Source organism: Staurois parvus, unplaced genomic scaffold, assembly GCF_062004578.1.
Source record: "Staurois parvus isolate SC_StPar_1 unplaced genomic scaffold, SC_StPar_1.0 ptg000287l, whole genome shotgun sequence".
In the NCBI taxonomy this organism is placed as follows: Eukaryota; Metazoa; Chordata; class Amphibia; order Anura; family Ranidae; genus Staurois; species Staurois parvus.
In genome coordinates, this window is record NW_028318083.1 from 18,585,064 (window position 1) to 18,607,513 (window position 22,450).

A 22,450-nucleotide genomic window follows, 5' to 3' on the forward strand; every position below is an offset into this window, starting at 1 on the left:
TTTTTTTTTCTGTTTGTTTTTTTTTTTTTTTTTTTTAACAATCAAGTATAAAAAAGTGTTTTTTCTAATTTAATATCTTTTTGTAGGTACCAGTGAAAAAACAAGTTGTGGCAAAACCTGCCCATGTTACATATGGCGTAACAAGTCTAGCTGCACGTCGCATACTGCAATCCTTGGAGAAAATGTCAAGCCCATTGGCTGTGAGTACCCTAATTTTTTTCCTAACTACATAATTCTTTCTCTTTTTTTCTTTCCTGGTTTTGTTTTTTTTTTTTTTTTGGTTTGTTTTTTAGTGCTTTAAACACGTAGCCAAAAAAGAAGTTGTAAGGCATGCAATACAGTGCATCATAACAATATTAACCAGTTTCATAGTTTTTCATTAAACATTTCAATCAAGAAGTTATACTTTTTCATGGAATGTTTTTCCTGTATGTTCTCCATTTTGGAATGTATTTACTTTTCAGACTTGATACTAAGATTCAGCTACTTCGCTTAGTCTCAGGTGGATAACAGGTTGCCCATTTTACCACCTTTTCTGCTTAGAGCCCTTTATAAGGTGCTCAGATAATTGCTAACCCCCCTTTTGCCACAAGAACTTCATTACAGGATGGTCTGCATTTTGATTACTGCATATACCTTCTCAGGGACACTTTAGCAATCTCTGCACCCTAGTCCATGACTACTCCCACAGGTGTTTACTTTCATCTGTACCATTGGTGGAATCCATGGCAAATGTCCTGGCAAACACTTACTCTGCGGAAGCCTTGCACAACCCTGTCTCATAGTGACAAGCCTTCCATTGCATCTGAGCAGGGCCTGGGTTTTTTGTTTTTTTTTTTTTTCCTTTTTCAGCACTAGTCTCTGCACCCAATTCTAGCTCTGTCAGTCGCACAGGCGGCCTACTGAACTAAGACAGACTTTTTTGTGGCTATGACACAATTCTTTAGACAACTAAAGGCTTTAATATAGCCATCCTTGTCTCGAGCTCAGAAATGCTAGGCTCCTTCTCCAGCTCCACAGTTTTCTACTTGAGTTGGATCTCGATATTCCTCACCTACAGAAGGGAATGAAGAGGACCCATATGTGGTGTTAGGGGATGTCATGCAACATTTCTCACCCCAGCTTTCTCACCTGCTGTTGCAGCTTCATGGAAAGTTCTGATCAGTGTGGATATGCTCACTTCTGCTGTCCTCAAAATTCTTGACATTGTCACACTTTAATCTCTGCTATCTAGACATGCCCCTTTTGGTACTAAGAGACTTGCTAATTTTATAAGGCCTTTCTCGTTCTATTTAACTGTGCAGAATCATGTTATTCAAATCCCAGTTAGCTTTAACTGCCTGTAAAAAATAACTCACCCACATCCTCTTTGAAGTAGGATGTCTCTTTGAGGCACTTGACAGATTTAATAACTGATGTCATTGGAAGGAAGATTGTGTCTCCACAGCAATAAGAGCATTCCTCTGAATCCTTTATCTCCTCCAAATGCAGTTCACCTCAATGCTGTATCCAGGCTTCAACTCCAAAGCCTAAGTTCAGCCCTTCCTTTCATTTTAAAACTTGGCCCACAAAACCCACCATGTCTTCCCCCAAAGCCCTCTTCCCAGTGAAGGGTTGATCGCACCTGGGGGTGTGGAGGGGAGGGTTTGGGGAGAGGGGTGTCAACTGTTACAGTTTTGCCTTTCTTTTTTCTCCAGGCCTGTGGGTTCTATCAGTTTCAAAGGGGGTTCACAATCGAGTTCAGACTCTGCCTCCTCACCCATTTCTTCTCTCAAATCAAGCGAAAGCGCCCCAAGGACAGTTGGATTCCCAAAATGCCCTAATCATCTCTTGTTCCAGAGAGTAGTTGTGCCAAAACCCATTCAGGATGGGATCAAAGGATTCTGTTTAAAACTCTTCACAATACCAAAGCCCAACAGGGGTATTTATCCTATTCTGCACCTAAAATCCTGGATGACCTGAAACATGCAGACTCCTTTTCTCAACCTACCCATGCTCCTGTCCAGCCAAGCACAGAATTCCCTAGCCTGATGGATTCCATCTCATCCATTAATGTGGAGTACTTACTTTCCAGTGATAAGGAAGGAAATAACCGAAGCCACTTTTTCAGGATGGGGAGGAGTGTTCTTGTCTTTCACAGTCCTATTTTTTGAACAGGCGCTGCTGCTTGAATGCTTCCATGTGATCAATACCCTGCCACAACACAACAGAAACAAAGCACCGGGACATAAGGGTCCACTCCCACTAGGGCATTTCAAATTGCGGGCGGAATCACCGCGGTTCTGGCCACGATTTGAAAGGTGCCATTCATAGGGAGTCACGGGACATGCAACACCCAAAAAAGTTCGGACTGTTTTTGGGTGTCACACGTACCATGATTTTTTTTTTCTTTGCGCAGTCGCAGGGCATTTGTTGTGTCGAAACTCATGCCAAGATCGTAGCAAAAATGCCCGTTTTCAGGCGCCATTGAAATGAATGGCACCTGAACAAGCAATTGCGCGTTTTCAAATCACAGCTTGAAGCACTTTGAAAGGACAGGTTTTGGATGTGTTTTTTTTTTTTTTTTATTAAAAAAAAACCTCTATCCTCACATTCCTATGTCAAAAGCTTTATTCAAGTTGCATCTTGCACTTTAACTATGTTTTCTTTTTTTTTTCGTTCAAGGATGCGAAGAGGATACCGTCAGTGTCTTCTGTTTCGCCATTGGTAAGTACTTAATTTCATGGTCAGTTGCTTATTTTTTTTTTTTTTTCTTGCTATCCGAACTGTATGTTGGTATCAATAACTACTACAAATGGATCTTCGCAGGCACCAGGCAGGGAGGAAGAACAGAGCTCCACCTATGTTTACATAGGCAGAGCTCTTTTGTGACAAGGGGGTGTTATTGATGGTGTCCCTGCAGAGCTGGGAACAGGATCCATCACTTCCTCTTGTACCAGCACCACCTAGTGTACACCAAGCACGTAGCTAGGCACACATATAATTTTGATCACCCTAGTTGTTAACCCCTTCCCAGCCAGTGTCTGTACAGTAATCTGTATATTTTTTAGCACTGATCACTCACTGTATTAGTGTCACTGCTTTCCTCAAAGTATCGATGTAAAAATGTCTGCCGCAATATTTCAGTCCCACTATAAGTTGCTGATTGCCGCCATTACTAGTATATATAAAAATTAAAAAAAAAAAGTTCCTGTATAATGTTCCCTAGTTTGTAGATGCTATAACCTTTTAAAAAAGGACATAAATTTCATTCTGGTACCGTGTTGCATGACCGTGCAATTGTCAAAGTAACGCAGTTCTGTATTGCAAAAAATGGCCTGGTCAAGAAAGGGGCTACATTTTCCAGAGCTGAAGTGGTTAAAAGATAAGTTCTTTCATAGCATGTTATATTCATAATTATCGTGTAATGTGTTATGAATTGACTGGCCCCAGTGCCCCCCTCAATCTTCTTGTCTTGATAAAAAAAAAATATATCTATATATATCTATATACAAAACCATATTTAAATCTGAGGTACTTTTAGGAATGTCTGGGGCTTTTAAAATCTAAAGGGGCTCTATGACAACTGAAACAGCACAACATAAAAAAACATTAAAAGATTATCTCCTACTGTCCTCCTTGCCTGTCTCCAGCACCGCATCCGGGAACTAGCAGGGAGGGGAGAGACCTTGCAGTGTAATGAGCACTGATTGGGTACTAGTAAGAAAAGGGAAGTGTCGGGCTCTTTTTTTTTTTTTTTTTTTTTTAACACTCGGCAGTAGTGCATCCGCTGAGCGAGTAAATAAGGTGCTGGCCCCAGTGAGGGGAAAAAAAAAAAGCTTTATTCCTTCAGGTTATTTTCGCACATGGAAGCATTTGGGTGCTCAGCACTAGTGTCAGCTGCACACTGGAGGATAGATGAATATAATGTGTATTTATTAATCCATAGGACTTGAATACAGGACCTGTTAACGCATTTCATTTGATCGCGTGCTTAATCATAACAAAGAAAACGACAAAGAAAACAACAAAAAAAACAAAACAAAAAAAAACAAATGAATGTGCACACGTAAGGTGCATGATATGCCCAAATGAACATGTCGTGCATCCCAATAAACTGAGCATTGACATACATGAAGGGATACATATAAACAACTCAATAAGCATAATCGCACGCACGCGCGCGCCCCATTCATGGTTAAAACCCTGTGGGACACGTGTATTTAGATGGAATATCCAGAATACCTCCCTTTTGCACAACCGCAAAAATGTATCACCACCTCTTTTTATGGGACAATTTTTTCAATGACCTGTACCTGTACTGCCGTAACATCTCCTGCATGACAATTATTGAAATGGCGGGCCACACTAGTAGAGAGATGTCTTTCTATACTATATAGATGTTCATAAAAACGATCCCTTAAACGTCTGGTTGTGCGTCTCACATACTGAATATTGCAAAGTTTACAAGTGAACAGATAAATCACATAGGTGGTATTACAGTTATAGAAGGAAGCAATACTATATTCTTTGTTGTGAACAGTAGACTGAAATTTATTGCCCTTCACAATATGTATACAGCATGGACAAGAGCGCACCACAACGATAGTTGCCTTTGAAATGCAACCGCATGGTGGATTGAGCTTGTGTGGGACTGTAGAAGCTGGGAGACAGTTACCTAAGGTGGGGGCTCCTTTTGAAACTGCGTTAACACCATTCTTGAGTATATTTGCACGTCTGGTCCTCACGTGGATAGGAAGATAATGGATGGCAATGCGGTTTTAATTTCATTGAATTCCAAACTGAATGGAGTAGAAAAAGTAAGATTCCTTTTACTGGATTGATTGACATTATCATTTATCTTACTATCACTCCCACTGCTCGGTTTTTTCTTCAATAGAAGATCTTCCCTCCATTTAGAACTGGCTATACAGTATGCTGTATCCAGCATCCATTTGGGATATCCCCTATGTAAAAAGTGCTGATATAGAGCAAGAATCTTTGTCGAAATCCTGTTGGGCACTACAAATGCGATGAATGCGCAATAATTGTCCAACAGGAATACTTTTGATAGTATGTCTGTCTAGGATTTGCCGATTGGGTTAATAGTGTTACCAGATAGATTTGTTGCTTCTATTCTGGATATTCCATCTATATACACGTGTCCCACAAGGTTTGAACCATGAATGGGACATCACATAGTTTTATCATTGATAGAGAGCATGTCTCTAGTGTTCCCTTCACCTCTGCATATAGGTGTGTGTGTGTGTGTGTGTGTGTGTGTGTGTGTGTGTGTGTGTGTGTATGTATATATATGTGTGTATATATATGTGTGTATGTATATATATATGTATGTGTATGTATATATATAATTTATTTCATTACTCAGTTTATTTGGATGCACGACATGTTCATTTGGGCACATTCTGCACCTTACGTGTGCACACGCATTTTTCATACCATCTCTCTTTTCCCTTTTTGGGATTTTCTTTTCTTTTTCTTTCTTTGTTTTTTGATGTGTTACTTCTGATATATTTGTTCTGCTGTTTTGATATATTCCTGTCTGAATATGCATGGTTTTTTGTGATTTGTTTTATTTTATCCCGGGGTGGATTTGATTTAAATCAAACTGATTTAAATCACGATTTAAATCACTAGTCAGTAAGGCTTGATTTAAATCCTAGTTTTCTACATAAAGACTAATTCTTGCTGGTATAACTTTAATATGCAAGTAGATGAAGATTTTTAGAATAACAACTTTCCATATTAGTTTTTTATCCCCAGTTTAATAGGTTAAACATTCATATTTGGACAAATTTTCTGTTGTACTTAGGAAGGAGAAAAATAATCATTACGTTAATAATAACAATTTAAATAGATTTATTCAACTGAAAGAATAACTTTCCAGCATATGTGATTTGCTTAAACATCCATGATTGTTAACTAATTTGGCTAAACAAAATATATATATTTTAAGAAACGTAGACTGTCAGCCCCTTCCCTCTCACACTTAGTTTCACTTTCTTCTTGTGCAGATCTATTCCACTCCAAACAATCAGAAAAATAATGTTTCTGGTCCTTTCACTGAACTTCTTGAAACTTAGCACTGAAGGGGTTGATTCTGTATTCTTAGGTTTGTAGAAGTTAGGATTAAGGTCTTTTTCTTAACTCTGTTCATGTTATAACATTTTTGCTGTGAAGAGGCATGTGATCTCCGCTGAGTCAAATTCAGTTTTGAGAACTGCAAAAGTACACCAAGCATCTGTGATAATATCTTGTAGGCAGAGAAACTGCCCAATAATCTTACAAAACCTCTGGAAGAGCATGACATTGTGAATGGATTATTGGAATTTATTTACCAAAAAAAATAAACATATACAGCCTTATTCTACATAATTAAAAAACGAATCTTTATTTCATGATGGAATAACCTTTGGATGGTAATATATTTTCCTCAAAAAGCATTTTATTTAAAAAAAATCAGATTTAAATAAAAAAAATCAGTTTTTTTTTTTGGTTTTTTTTTTTTTAATCATTGATTTTTATCCACCCTGTTTTATCCCAAGTAGATGTGCTTTTTTTTTTTTTTATGCTTTTTTTGCATATCTTTAAAATTTTGTCTATTTACAAATGTGGCTTCTTAGCCCATATCTTCTTGGGATATTTACTCGCTTTTATCTGTGTTTGTTCTATTTTTCATTTTTATAATTTTTTCATTTTTATCAATCATTCTTTTTTTCTCTTTTTGTTTCTCGTTTTATTCCACTTCACTTTCCTTTTTCTTTTCCTCCTTTTCTTGTTCTCTGAGATCACTGTTTTTGATACAATGGTTCTTTGTTTTGTTACAATGTATTAGTAGGCGTATCCTCAGGATTCAGGAGTGCTGGTTAGGACAGGTGTTCTTCATTAACTAATACCTATATAAGACATCACTTTTGTTTTCTTTGTTATGATTAACCACGAGATCCCATGCAACGCGTTAACAGGTCCTGTATTCATGTCCTGGTGTTGTGTGTCCTATCGATTAATAAATACACACTATGTTCATCTATCCTCTGGTGTGTAGCTGACCCTTCTTCCTATTTCATTGTGTGTGGTGGCAAGCCAGAGCCTGCACCTGTTGTGGATTGATCTGGATTGTTTGCCTGAGCAGTACACCTTTGTTCTTTTACTCGGCACTAGTGCCTGCTGAGCAGTCAAATCAAGCTTTTGGTGTCTGCTTCGTTAAGCCTGTTTTTATATCTGGGCGATCTTGGATTGCAGCAGAATCACTGCCATTCAGCTGTCATTATTTTCAATAGCACCTAAAACACAGTGTGGTTTTGCTGCAATTGTCATACGTTTTACTGCACAGCTTTTGCAGCAAATCACATTGCGTGGAGCAGGAGCTTCTTTTGGGTGACCAGCTTTACGCAATGCACTTTTGCTGCGGGACAATCGCAGCTAAACTGTAGCATGTTTTAGGTGCCATTGAAAATAATGGCACCTGAACCTGTGTTTTGCAATCACAAGCAGAATCGCAGTGATTCTGCCAGGATCCCAAAATGCCTAGGTGTGAATGGAGCCACCCTGTTTCACACACATGCAATTCCGGATGTGTTTTCAAACTCAGATTTGTGTGACATGCTAGAATTTATGCGATCAGATGCGATCAACACACTTTTCGTAATGGCACTCAAAATGCAAAGGGTTCTGTACAAGTTTGTGAACACACGATCACTTGCAAGTCTGGAACATACCACTACATAGGATTGCTATTGCCAGGAGTTTTCACATTGAAGTCTATGGGATGAGATTTCCCATTGAAGTCTATGGTGCTCCATTTCCCATTTAAGTCTGAGAGGCAGTGTGTGAACCCAGGTGACTTGGCGCCTGGGATTTGTCATGCCCTGCTATACAGGATACAGACCCCTCCTTATCCTGATCACTCCTTACTAAAAAGCTGATGTACCACATAGTGGGCTGGGATTTGAGTGCTTATTAGGGGCTGCCCTAGCTAGTTTTATTTGCCAGTGTCTAATCACCTGAAGGTATCTTTCATATAATACTCCTATTTTGTTCTCTAAGATGAGGAATTTGCTTTCAAATAAAAATTCCTGTTTTACTTATGTCTGTGTTGCTGTTGGAGAGTTCCCACCACTTCCTGGCTGGTTTAAGTTTTCCCTGGGACAGTGAGTAATGGAAATATTTAATGGATCACCAGACTGCAAAGAAACCTGACAGATTATTAATACTTTTCTATTCTATCCAAAAATGAAAAAAATATTGGTTATAAATTTTTAGATTCATTTTAATTTTGGCCTTCTTTTACAGGCACCAGAGAGAAGTTTTTCAGGAGAAAGTTTTTCTAAAAGAAAGAAGGTATGAGTGCATTATTGTTGTATTTGAAGTCCAAGGGATATTGGTCAAATTTCCACACAAATTCAAACCTGTAAAGATTAGGACTACTGTCCTCTGTGCTGGCTGTCCTCTGTGCTGGCTGTACTGAAGGACCCTGCCCAATCTTTTGGGTCCTAGTAGAGTCGTTTTAACAGCTCTGCACACGTACAGCAGGCTTCCTGCACATTTGCAAAGACGGAACAGTTTGAGATTTCCATAATAAATCATCTTTGCACATGCATGGGAAAATAAGTTGTCGTAAAATTTAATCCAATTCTGAAGATGTGGATGATGAGGCAACAGGGCACTTATACAAGTACACTAGGGTGAAGGTCTGCCAAACGAGGGGATTACAGACAGTGCATGAAGTGATCAAGAGTGGACTTTTTCGCTTATTCCCACAGTGTTTATAGAACACTGGGCACTTTACAGCCACTTTAATTACACATATATGACTAACATGTAGCAAAGGTAAAAGGTGTTTTTTGATTTTTTTTTTTTACCTTAATGCATTCTCTGCATTAAGTTACTGAAAAAACCTTTCAGTAGATGGTCCCCCTGATATAAACCCGAAATATTGAACCTGTTCCCGATCCACCACTGTGCCTTTCTCTGCAGCAGGTCTTCTCCCTTCTCTTAGGCTTGGCTGAGTGCAGCGGGCACCATTGACTCTTGCTCTCAGTCAAAACCTGTGAGCAGAGGATTAGACTGAGCCATGCTGTGCCTAAATTGCCGCATACAGCCCGGCCTGGGGATCAAGCCCACATGTGTTCCACCATGGGAAGCGGTTTCCTATAGTGACACATAGAGAAGAGGAGAAGCCAAGAGCATCTTAGAGGATTCCAGCAAAGGTTTGTGGCTTTTCTCTTCAAAATCATTGCACAGAGCAGGTAAGTATACAATGCTTGTTTGCAAAAGAAAAAAAAAAAAAAAGCTTTATAATCACTTTAATGTATATAGATAACACTGGTTTGGGGTGTATGCACAAGTGTTGATTATTGAAATATTCAGGTTGACACTGTGTACAGATTTGATGGTTTTATTTAAGTAATTTTAAATTTTTAGTATTTATAATTTTATATAGTAGATCTGTAAAACACATGTACTGGATGGTTATGATTTTTTTTGTTGGATACAAATATATGATATGATGCAAAGATGTTTTAATCTTTGTAGAAAGCACTTTAGATCTACCAAAAATATCTAATGTGAGGACATACCAATACAATCTCCTGGGCGAATTGCAGCCCCAGGGCCACATCCAGCCCTCGATGCCTCTGTCAGCATGCCTCTCTGAGCCTGTCAGCTTCTTCACTGTAGAGCAGGGGTAGGTAACCTCAGGTACTAGTGCCAGAGGTGGCACTTGACAGCATCAAGGACGGCACCCAAGGCTAGTCCTAGGAGACCCACCTCTCAAACCGCAAACTTGGCCAGCAGCTGCATACTGAAGAAGCAGCGTGGCTGGTGCATGCCCGCCTCCATTCCCTCTGAGGTTGGATCCTGCGTTGCTCTCTTCACACTGAAGCTGTGTCTAGTTGGTTTCCCCAGGCTGCTTGTTCTCACTTTGAAAGGCTAATTATATTCTGTATTTTTCCTCCTCTGTGGTACTGTACTCCTTTAGACTTAGCCAGCTCATTGCCAGGCTGTTAAAATTGGTGTACCTGCTCTCCCTCTGAACTTTTCTCTCCCTCAGCATCCATGCGCCTAGCTCAGCTTGGAGGGAATATAGCCAGAGAGGTTTATATTCAAATGGGTATTACTGCCTCCCTCAGCAATCTTTTGAGTAACTCAATGCAAAAAAGGATTTAATGTGGAGGTAGAAGGGTTTTAAAGGCTTGTCTGACATAACAGCTATTGGGAATTACTAATTTGGGCTTTATTCACATGGACATTTAGCCACGGTGCAAACGGCAGTGGTAGGAATCTGCTGATTCCTGCTATTTTTGACACCAGTGAACAGTTAGCTGCAGCCATCAAGTCCATACAGTACACTACAATGACAGGTTACTGGGTACTGGAGCTATTTGTGACTGTTCACGCAGTCAGTAATTACCTGTGCTGACGGCTTGGGGTGAGCTGAGGTGTGAATGTGCAGACCTTGGGGGTGAGGTGAGGGGTGAAGGTGCAGGAACTGGGGCTGACCTGAGGCCTGGAGGTGCAAGAATTGGGGCTGATTTGAGATGTGAAGGTGCAGGATTTGAGGCTTATTTGGTGTGTGAAAGCAGACACATTGAGGTGATCTGCTGGTTGAAGGCGCAGGCATTGGTGAAAGCTGATATGTGAAGGTGCGGGAATTAGAGTGATCAGAGGCTTTAAACTTCTGGAATTGGGGTGATCTGAGGCTTGAAGGTGCAGGAATTGTGGCTGATCTGAGGTCTGGAGATGCAGGAATTTGAGTTGAGCTGAGGTCTGGAGTTGTAGGAATTGGGGTGATCTGAGATGTGAACATGCAGGAATTGGAACTAATCTGAAGCTTAAAGGTGAGGGAATTGGGGCTAATCTGAGGCCTGGAGAAAAAGGAATTGGGGTTTCTCTGTGGTGTGAAGGTGAAGGAATTGGGGTTGATTTGGTGCATGAAAGTGCAGAAACGAGCTGATCTGGTGCATGAAAGTGCAGAAACTGGAGCTGATCTGACGCCTGAGGAAACCTGAATTGGGCCTAATCTGGGGTGTAAAAGTGCAGGAATTGGGCTAATCTGAGGTACTGTATGAAGATACAGGAATCGGGGCTGATCTGGGGTTTGAAGTTCAGGAACTGGGGTCATCTGAAGGGTAAAGGTGCAGGAACGAAGGCTGATTTCGGGTCTGAAGGTGCAGAAATTGGGTTTGATCTGAGAAGACTTTATTAGGGTGACAACCAACACCTCATACTTCATTTCCAGCTGTGCATTTCACAGAAGTCCTCAGTTAATTTCAACCTTACCATACTTGCCTCACAGCATACGTGTTCTGGAAAAGGGGTAAGTTGCCATTTACCATCCTTGATAGCTCAAGGTTTTCTTACTATTATTTAAATAGTTTACAGCATTTACTGTATAAAAATTCCTTTTAGTGATTGAGTGTGTAAAGTTGACATTTTTATACAACTGGCACTCTCACTTTCTTCGAAAACATGTTCAGCACACCATGCTCAAAAGGTTGCTTACCCCTGTTGTAGAGTGAAGCAGTGAATCTTCCTTGAAAGAAAAGAATGCTTTATGGGCTTCAAAAAAACAGCCCAAAGCCGTTTTAAATGTTTGCTGAATCCAATGCACTTCTTTTTAGAAGGAAATATGCTTTGGGCAATGTGCTTTGGGCCTTTGTATTTTAAACTAGTAGTAAATTCATTGTAATAGCTCTAAAGCTGTTCATTTCTGTACTTGAGACACATGGTAGTTGATCACGTGTGACCTGAATCTTGCTCTGTACAGCATGTTTCTCCAGATGTCAGTGTGAAAGGGGATAATTGTCTTTTCATAAGGCTAATCTGAGGGCTGGCGAGAGGTGTGTCTATGTTTGGCAGTCTTGATCTTCAAGGCACATTTTCTAAAATGTTAAATGCATTTTTTATTCAAACAGTGTATTTTTTATAAAAAAAAAAAAAAAATTCTCAACAGTAACAGTATAATTTAGTGAATGCAGACTCTTGGGTTTGATATATGAGAACTGGAGGACCATGTCTTTTTAACTTTTTAATCTTCCTTTTTCTTTTTTGTTTTTTTAAATGGAAAACTGATGCACGTTATGACATGACTTGAGCAGACAGGTTGTATTCTTTTCTCTTGGCTATCAATTAAGGCCCCTACGGGGCTGAAATGCTTGAACGTAGAGGACATCATGCAACCCTGTATCCTGATTTAATAAAGCAATGCATATTACTCTCTAAGATCTGTTATTGATGATTGGGATAACAGGAGTCTCTGTGCACCACTGCTTACACCAACACAGGCTGTTTGGTTGAGTGTTGGGTTTGTGTTTTTGTTAGGACTGTGCTCTTTCTCTACTGTGAAACTGAAACAAAATCTGTTTTTGGTGTGCCACACTTTGTTTTTCTTGTTGTAGCAGCAACAGTCATTTCGTAAAACATTGTCTTTCATATACTCTAGGTGGATTCATCCCTCCCCCCAGTACAGAAGCTTGTTACACCGCAGTCCATTTCTGTATCTTCTAGTCTGAGGAAAATCAGGCCTTCCCTTTCATCCATGCAGAGCAATGCAAACAGTTGCAGAACACAAAGTTCTGACAAGCACAAAGTGAGTGTTTCCTATTCACAGGCTTTAAAGAAGAAGGCGGAGGGGAGTGGGGTTTAAAAAAACAGGGAGGTGGGTGTCCTCAGGTGGATGTGCCTATTAAATGTCTGTGATCAAGCTGTTATTAGATTAAATTTATTAGACAAAAGGCATAGAGCATTCCTGAGTGGCTCTGTGCCTTAAGATCGTTGTGATGGACAATCCCATAGATCACAAATGTAAACACAGCTTGTGATTCCATCTGAGAGCATGCTTCTTCCTCCTCTGCCGTCGATCCTCCCACAAGCGAAAGTGGGGCACACTGACCAACAAGCAACAAGGTGCCAACAAGCAGTTTTGTGTATTACGTAGTACTGATTCCTACACTTTGACTGCTGTATTGTATTTTGTGAGCATTTTAGTGCTTCGAGAAATGCAGTGCATTTTTTTAAAAAAATTTACCGTACATAGTAAATGAACAGTGGTTATTAACCACTTGCTGACTGTGCTATGGCCAAATGACCGCTACAGCGTGGTTGTCCAGTGCTGGGAGGGCATCATTTGACACGCAGCCGCCCTCTCTTGTTGCTGTATCCTTCAGACACAGCTGATCACATGTCACGGTAAAGGGCCAATCACAGCGGCCGTTTACACTGTGATCATCTGTGATTGGACACAGCTGATAAAGTGGTAAACACACTTGTCGATTATCAGCTACAGCATAAGGAAAGTACTGCCAATAACCGCAAGTGTGAAAGGAGACTTGTATACTGTTAATCAGGGCACTGATCAGTGCCCTGGTTATCAGTTCAGCCCCAACAGTGCCCATCAATGCCAGTCGGGGTCCAGCAGTGTTGCCAGTTAGTGCCACCTATTGGTACCCATCACTGCCGCCTCCTTATCAGTGCGGCCGATCAGTGCAGCCTCATAAACACATCAGTGAAGGAGAAAAATGACATGTTTGCAAAATTTTATAATGGAAACTAAGAAAAAATGTTTATTTTCAAAATGTTTGGTCTTTTTTCGTTTGTATAGCAAAGAATAAAACACCCAGTGGTGATTAAATACCACCAAAAGAAAGCTCTATTTGGGTGGAAAAAGATTTAAAAATTTAATATGGGTACAGTGTTGCATGTCCGCGTAATTGTCATGCAAAGTGCAAGCTGAAAATTGGCCTGGGCAAGAAGGTAGTAAAAGTGCCTGGTAGGCAAGAGGTTAAAGACCACCAACAAAAGCTCTACCGGTCTAAAAAAAAAAACGATAGAACATTTGTTTACAGTGTTGTATGACTGAGTAATTGCCAGACTATCCCAGCCTAGTAATAAAGAGCTTTATAAGCTAGTACTCAGGTTGTTAAAGTGAACCAGTGGTTTGCCCATGCAGAGCAATGCAACAAGTTCAGTTAAATGCCTGTCCACCACTTGAAAAACAGTCAAATACCTGGTACTTTGTACAGGGAGGATGTGACTTTTCCTTCCAGCCATGGAGTGCTAGGTGCCTGAGTTAGCCAATCTCGGAGTGACTTGGTACTTACACAGGGCTTCTTTTCCCCTGCAGAGAAATAGGAGGAGGTCACATGGCAGTACTGATCATGACCAAAACACAGGCCTACTCTAAAGAGAGCCTTTGGGGAAAATTGTAGACTTATATTGCCAATATTTCTAGTCACCTAGCAGCCTCTAGTGTCTATACTTGGAGTCGCTGCCCAGAATGAGGCAGTGAAGTCAAATCTTGATTCAGCATACTCATTCTGGATCATTGACTCAAAGTATGGAGCCCAAACAATCAGCATTGTTGCCAGTTAACTAGTATTTTGAGAAAGAGACGTCTGCAATGATGGCCTACGTGGCAGGAAGTCCTGCATATTTACAGGGGTTTCAGAAGCTGTTCTTGGGCAATATGCTTGGCAATGGAGAAACGGCATAGGTAAAAGTAGGCGCATTAACGCTCTTTGTATGTATTTGTGTGTGTAATTTTTTTTTCATTTATATTCGAGTCTTTTTTTTTTTTTTTTTTTTTTTTTTTTCTCTCCTTTTTAATAGGGGAAAGGAAATCATGAACCTGATATAATACCCCAGCAAACAAGGTCAGTACCCTGTTTAGTTGATCATTTTCTGTTCTTGCTTGAGTGGTATTTTTTGTTTTTGGGGAAAAAAAAATATCTTATGTTTTTCTCTTTAAACTACACATATGAGTTGCCTTAAAGTCTGTGGGTGAGCTCTTTTGGACTTTTAATTGTAAATATCTGTGGTACTTTATCACTTACTATACCAGCATTCTTTGAGTACTCTGTCTCATTACTTTGGCAAACCTTTGTGCTGATTAGTCAAATGTACATGGACGTGCATTGCATTCATAAACTATTCAGACCCCCTTCACTTTTTCAATTTATGTTGCAGCCTGATACTACAGTTGTTTTAAATTCATTTTTTTTTCTCCATAATCTGCACTCCATAATGACAAACAGAAAACAGAATTTTAGAAATATCTGTGAATTTAATAAAAAGGAAAAACTGAAATATCACGTGTGTAGGTATTCAGACCCTTTGCAGCCACACTTGAAATTTAGCTTAGGTGCCTCCCATTTCTGTTGATCGTTGCTGAAATATTTCTACACCTTGATTGGCTTTTGCTCTGATACAGTATGACATGTCAGCTGTGAAGCCTTTTTATGAAGAGGTGTGTGCCTTTCCAAATCATGTCCAATCAATTTAATTTGCCACAGGTGAACTCCAGTCAAAACATCTTTGCAGCAAACAAGAGAAATGGGAGGCACCTGATTTAAATTTTGTGGTAATGCAAAGGGTCTGAATACTTGTGCCAATATTTAATTTTTTCCTTTTTAATAATTTCAGAAGTTTCTTAAATTCTGTTTTTCACTTTATTATGGGGTACTGAGTGTAGATTAATGAGAAATATTTGAATTTAAACTGTAGTATCAGGCTGCTTCATAAAAAAGTGAAGGGGGTCTGAATACGTTAATGTACTGTATATAAATATAATTGTGTATGGTCGTTACTGATCTTTAAGTTTGTAATTCTTTCAAACAGTTTTTCTTACCCCACCTTCAGTACCCCAGCGTCAAATGGCTTTGGTTCAACAAAAGGTGGAGGCAAAATGATGAGGGAGCGAGGGTCCACAAAGCCATCAGAGGAGGTAACACTTTTCAGTTAGCCTTTTTATGTTTTTGGGTAATCAATGGTTTTTCATTGCTGCAATACTTTGACAATCCTGTCCACTTTGTAGGAGGTAGAGGTTCCCTGTCTACCTGCAATTCCCCTGCCAATAAGCATGACTGCGCTTCCAAAATTTAGTTTGAACACCGAACAGAGGACTTCGCCACTTTCTGTAAGACAAGCAGTTTCTAATAAGGTAATTGTCCTTTTTTTTTTTTTTTTTTTGAGGACTGGGAATTGCTCAAACCCATGGATTCATTGGGGCTTTTCAGGCTCTTGAACCCTTTTGTGCTTGGAGGTCAGGTGCCCAGGCTTAAATGCAGCAACATAAGTATTCTAAAGGTGGTGTTTTTTTTTTTCTTTTCTTTAAAAAGTCTATTCTTACATGCTGTGTGCAGTGGTTTTGCATAGAGCAGCCTGGATCCTCCTTTTTTCGTGTCCCCCATAGGCTCTCCTGGCCCCTCCTTCCTGTCGTGTGCACCCACAGCAAGCAGTTTGCTATGGGGGCTTCCACTGCTCCATGTGTCCATTTACATACGGAGTCGCAGCTCAGCCCAATCCCCTCTCTCTTATTGGCTCACTGACTGTGATTGACAACAGTGGGAGCCAATGGCTCCCGCTTCTGTCTCAGCCAATGAGAAGAGGGAATCCTGGGGTGGGGTTTGGGGGGGATGCTGCACAAAGATTTTTTTACCTTCATGCCTCGGATGCATGAAAATAAAGAAACATTGAGCCTTTAGAACCAGTTTAAGGTGGTTTTAAACTGCGGAGATCTCTGGTTACAGAAGTAGTGGAAGGGATATGGGAGGAGTGCGGTCAGCAGTGTGAGATTCAGAGTATGGCTGGTCCAACTATGCAAGATGTATAACTGAGTACTTTTCCAGTGTAAAAGATTGAGATCTGATAGTAAAGTGTGAGTAAGAGCCTGGTGGCATAGTACATGATATTAGAGTACTAGTGAGATTTGGAGGAGATCTTAGCAATCAGTTATCAAAGGTTGTGACTGGTAATGGGTAGTAGGGAGCTTTCCCCTTGTGTGTTTTTTTTTTTTTTTTATAAGATTAGAAAGTGCTGGCATTTTATGTGTTAACAAAATGTATTAGGTTCATACAGGTGCTGAGCCAGCAGCAGCTCTTAGGAGGATCTAGCCTAGATCAGTAGTGTATGAATGCATTTTTTTCTGATGTTCATTGACAGACACCGCTCTTCTGGCAGGCACAGCTCTTCTAATGCTTGGCGATGGGGTTTGTAGGATGCTAGGCATAAAAAGAACACAGCACCGCCTATGGGCAGTCCTAGCTGGTATATACCCCCACTCTATGGGCAAGCCAGTCATTTCTGCTTAGTGTTTCAGGAGTGAGGACCTGGTTCCTGCTGGTAGTCAGTAAGAAGCAGAAGACCTTTACAGTGGTCATCGGAATGCCACCCATGCATATAGCTTAAAAGATTTTTGCTCCTCTTTTGGTAGCTACATAAAACGTTATGTAGAGGGGGTGGAGGTCTTCGGCCAGCACTGACAGTATGGACACTCCCAGAAGAGCAGATGGCCATAACATGGCAGAAGGGTAGAGAACTATGGCTGTGATAAAGAACTGATTCTTTTGAAGTCAAACTTGCCCTTTTGCAAGTTCAAATGCATATTTCAAGTGAACTAAAAATGGTTTATGAAAAAGAAACTGCAAGTAAACTTATAAAAAGTTTTTTTCTTTTTCTGTGCTTTTACCTGCAAATGTTTGAAGTGCCTGGTAAAGGCTAAAGGATTTTTTACCTTAAAGTGTAACTAAAGGCAAAACCTATTTTTTAGTTTTGGATAGAGTGGAAGGGGATTAGAATGCTTGTCCGTTTTTATTGCGTTCTGTGCCCCTATTAAAGAGATTCACCCTCTTTGTCCATTTTAACATTATTAGTGAAAGTAAAAGAAAATCCCAAATTTTGGGTTGTCCCCAGAAAAGTAATAGAGTAATAGTGTCTCCAATGGAGACACTAGTTCTGGTGACTTGGGGGTCCCCAAGAAATTACCTTGAAATGTTACTAATCCAGGACCATGCATTCACTATATCTGGTCTCCCACAGTACACAACATTGAAATGCAATTATTTTAGTAAATAAAAACTGCTAAATACCTTTTCTCATCAGCAGTTAGAGCAGTTTTGTGACTTCTATCTGTGGCCAGCAAAACACTGATTAAAGCTTGTATGAAGAGTTTTTAGTCTCCCCTAGTTTTCCTATGAGGGTTGCATAACCCCAGAACATCTGTGTGGACAGTGTTTATTGGCCCTGTGTTGATCACATGCACTCTCCCAATAAAAAAAAAAAAACACTCCAGCAATACACACCAAACTGAGCATGTGCAGTGTGCCCCCAAGGCTCTGTTCTTTAAGCAGATGGATTGGGGAAGGGGGTATCAGAGAAGACCGGATCAAACATCCTTTTTACACAATGTGGAGGATTAACTCCCTAGTTTCCACAGTGCGTATGACGAGCATGCTGTACATACAAATTGATTTTGCTGTTGTGGTTTTAGTAACACTTTAATTTAGATGGATTTCCTCTGATTGCTTGTCTGGCTAAGGGACAGAAAGTAGAGGGAATTCTCTTCAATGGCACAGAGATGGTGACAAAAAACTGATATGGGTTATAACACTTATTCTACCCAAAATGGAACAAAAATTTGCCTATATTTCTACTTTTCTGCGGTAAAGTTTAAAAAAAAAAAGTTCATGATCAGCTCCTGCTAGACAGGAAATTGTGACAGATACAGTATCTCACAGAAGTGAGTACACCCCTCACATCTCACATTTTTGTAAATACTTTTATATATTTTCATGTGACAACACTGAAGTGATGACACTTTGCTACAATGTAAAGTAGTGAGTGTACAGCTTGTATAACAGTGTAAATTTGCTGTCCCCTCAAAATAACTCAACACACAGCCATTAATGTCTAAACCGCTGGCAACAAAAGTGAGTACACCCCTAAGTGAAAATGTCCAAATTGGGCCCAAAGTGTCAATATTTTGTGTGGCCACCATTATTTTCCAGCACTGCCTTAACCCTCTTGGGCATGGAGTTCACCAGAGCTTCACAGGTTTCCACTGGAGTCCTCTTCCAGTCCTCCATGATGACATCACGGTGCTGGTGGATATTCGAGACCTTGCGTTCCTCCACTTTAGATTTGTGGATGCCCCACAGATGCTCAATAGGGTTTAGGTCTGGAGACATGCTTGGCCAGTCCATCACCTTTACCCTCAGCTTCTTTAGCAAGACAGTAGTCGTCTTGGAGGTGTGTTTGGAGTCGTTATCATGTTGGAATATTGCCCTGCAGCCCAGTCTCCAGTATGTCACAATACATGTTGGCATTCATGGTTCCCTCAATGAACTGTGCAGCCCCAGACCATGACACTCCCACCACCATGTTTGACTGTAGGCAAGGCACACTTGTCTTTGTACTCCTCGCCTAGTTGCCCCCGCACGCTTGACACCGCCTGAACCAAATAAGTTTATTATTATACAGGATTTGTATAGCGAGACAGTTTGCTCAGCACTTTACAATATATATAGTTTATCTTGGTCTCATCAGACCACAGGACATGGTTCCAGTAATCCGTGTCCTTAGTCTGCTTGTCTTCAGCAAACTGTTTGTGTGCTCTCTTGTGAATCATCTTTAGAAGAGGCTTCCTTCTGGGACGACAGCCATGCAGACCAATTTGATGCAGTGTGCAGCGTATGGTCTGAGCACTGACAGGCTGACCCCCCACCCCTTCATCCTCTGCAGCAATGCTGGCAGCACTCATATGTCTATTTCCCAAAGACAACCTCTGGATATGATGCTGAGCACATGCACTCAACTTATCTGGTTGACCATGGTGCGAGGCCTGTTCTGTGTGGAACCTGTCCTGTTAAACTGCTGTATGGTCTTGGCCACTGTGCTGCAGCTCCGTTTTAGGGTCTTGGCAATCCCGTTTTTTGTTTTTTTGGGGGGTTTTTTTTCAGATTCTAGGGGAGTTCTTTGCTATGAGGTGCCATGTTGAACTTCCAGTGACCAGTATGAGAGAGTGAGAGCAATAACACCAAATTTATCACACCTGCTTCCCATTCACATCTGAGACCTTGTAACACTAACGAGTCACATGACACCTGGGAGGGAAAATGTCTACTTGGGCCCAATTTGGACATTTTCACTTAGGGGTGTACTCACTTTTTTGTCAGCTGTTTAGACTTTAATGGCTGTGTGTTGTTTTGAGGGGACAGCAAATTTACACTGTTATACAAGCTGTACACTCAATACTTTACATTGTAGCGAAGTGTCATTTCTTCAGTGTTGTCACATGATCTGCAGGAGACTCAATTGACTCCATTCACTATTGTGAATGGGGCCTTGCAGCCAATAAACACGAATTTTGTCCTCAAGGAAGTTTAGGGGGCTAGAAAATTGAAATCCTCTCCTTTTGCATTTTACTTTTCGTAAAGATGCGTTTTGGGTCGCCCCAGTTTACTTTCTTGGTACAGACAATGATCAAGCAGAAAAGGTCCGCTGACAAAGTTTTACATCCAGGGAAGTGGTCTCTTCTCACAGATCTGGGCCCAGTAGTGGACATTATGTCTCAGTGCCAAATTGGGAAAAATTGTTGCATAGATTTGGGATTGTTGAAATAGATGCGCTGGTAGCTACAGAAGACATTTACAGCTTGAAATATGCATATCCGCCTATGATGCTTCAACCCAGATCATTGCCTGGAATTAAGTTGAAAGACCTTTCATGAATCCTTGTGGCTGTGGGTTAGCCTTGAAGGATTTGGAATGTAGATCTCGTTTCCTGGCTTTTAGATCGACTAGATCTTCGGTCTCCTGAAATCTGATTCGTCATGTTAAAGGCTCACAAGTCTGTCTCCCACCTGATTTACCTTCACACTTGCAAAGCTTATTTTAAATGGTGTGAGACTTTAGGAGCACATCGCTTGTACTTGTACACGTCTAGTGTTTTACCCGTAGATGGATGGCACTATATAACCCACTCATATATAGTTGATCTTCAGTCAAAAGGTGTTTCAAGTGAACTCCAAATAAATAAATTTTACACCAAGGACTCTTGTTTATAAATCTCTGGGTGAAAATAACACCTTTTTTTAAATATAACTATCCACCTCCTGTTAGCTTTGTAAACTAAACTTTTTTTCTTTGTTTTTCAAGGCAAGTGATGAGGTGAAGATTTGTGAAAAGCCAGTGAGTAATTTTAGATTTTGTTTTGTAAATATGCATATTTTTGTATAAAAAAAATTGTGTGCATAATATAAATACACTGCACAAAATAATTAAAGGAACACTTTTTAATCAGAGTATAGCATCAAGTCAATTAAACTCCTGGTTTGGATATTGATCTGGTCAGTTAAGTAGCAGAGGGGTTTTTTAATCAGTTTCAGCTGCTTTGGTGTTCATTAAATTAACAGATGCACTAGATGGGCAACAATGAGACGACCCCCAAAACGGGAATGGTTTTACAGGTGGAGGCCGCTGATTAGCATGCGATACCTGGATCCTACAGAAGTTGTACAGGCAGTCCAACTCCTCCATGATGGCACATCAATACGTGCCATTGCCAGAAGGTTTGCTGTGTCTCCCAGCATAGTCTCAAGAGCATGGAGGAGATTCCAGGAAACAAGCAGTTACTCTAGGAGAGCTGGACAGGGTCGTAGAAGGTCCTTAGCCCGTCAGCAGGACCGGTATCTGCTCCTTTGTGCAAGGAGGAACAGGATGAGCACTGCCAGAGTCCTACAAAATGACTTCCAGCAGGCCACTGGTGTGAATGTCTCTGATCAAACAATCAGAAACAGACTTCGTGAGGGCGGCCTGAGGGCCCGACATCTTCTAGTGGACCCTGTGCTCACTGCCTGGCACAATAGAGCTCAATTGGCATTTGCCATTGAGCACAGGAATTGGCAGGTCCACCACTGGCTTTGGGCCAGTTTGTCTTGTTGCTGTGTTGGGACATACCAAGTAGTTATAACCAATGAAGTCCTCTTTGTCCTGTGAAGTACAGTTAAGAAATTAGGATTTTTGATTCACCTGTGTAAGGTTTTTCTTGGCGTACATCACAGGACAAGAGACCCTCTCCTCTCTTGTCTGTTCCTCATTGCTTGGTACAACACTGAGGCTTAGCTCAGCTGTGAAGGGTTATGCCTGGGTTGGTTTTTCCTGCTTTTTTTTTTTTGCCAGGGTCCATTCACCCGAGGGTGGCAGCATAAACAAAGTAGTCATGAATATCAAGTTATCTGCTTCTGGTTTAAACCAAAAATCCAAATTGTTTCCTTATTTTTCATACAGCTTGTAACCCTCTGCTTACGAAATGTAATTTACTTTGATTTTACATCGTTAAAAACATGTTTGTTTGATTTTGATGTTGCACTCATTATTTTAATGTTTTTCTACTTTTCTCTAGTGTACGATTTCTTCTGATGCTCCAGACTTTAACTTCTCAAAGCCAGTTGTGAAAGCTGTCAGCTCCAGCGAAGAGCCGACTACATCTCCAGTAAGCATAAGCATTTTAAAAGTGCAGCGTGTTGATATGAATTGAAGCAGTAGAACATAAATCAGTTTGCTTTGGCTATGCATTGGGCAAATCTACCCAGCAGGGCTGGTGTGAATGCATCTTAACCACTTGCCCTCCAGAGGATTTACCTCCCTTCCTGACCAGGCCATTTTTTGCGATACGG

General features: G+C 40.6%; 1 protein-coding gene across 3 annotated transcripts in view; it reads left to right on the forward strand.

Moving 5' to 3' along the window:
* Positions 1–22,450, forward strand: part of NUP153 (nucleoporin 153) — a 124,169-nt gene that overhangs the window by 51,710 nt on the left and 50,009 nt on the right. For all 3 annotated transcript variants that reach the window (XM_089682280.1, XM_089682278.1, XM_089682279.1), the window contains exons 6-14: positions 87–200; positions 2,665–2,706; positions 8,293–8,340; positions 12,443–12,589; positions 14,608–14,651; positions 15,616–15,721; positions 15,812–15,937; positions 20,931–20,963; positions 22,177–22,266. In XM_089682280.1, the coding sequence (XP_089538406.1) occupies positions 87–200; positions 2,665–2,706; positions 8,293–8,340; positions 12,443–12,589; positions 14,608–14,651; positions 15,616–15,721; positions 15,812–15,937; positions 20,931–20,963; positions 22,177–22,266 (750 nt within the window). The remainder of the gene's footprint in view (positions 1–86; positions 201–2,664; positions 2,707–8,292; positions 8,341–12,442; positions 12,590–14,607; positions 14,652–15,615; positions 15,722–15,811; positions 15,938–20,930; positions 20,964–22,176; positions 22,267–22,450) is intronic.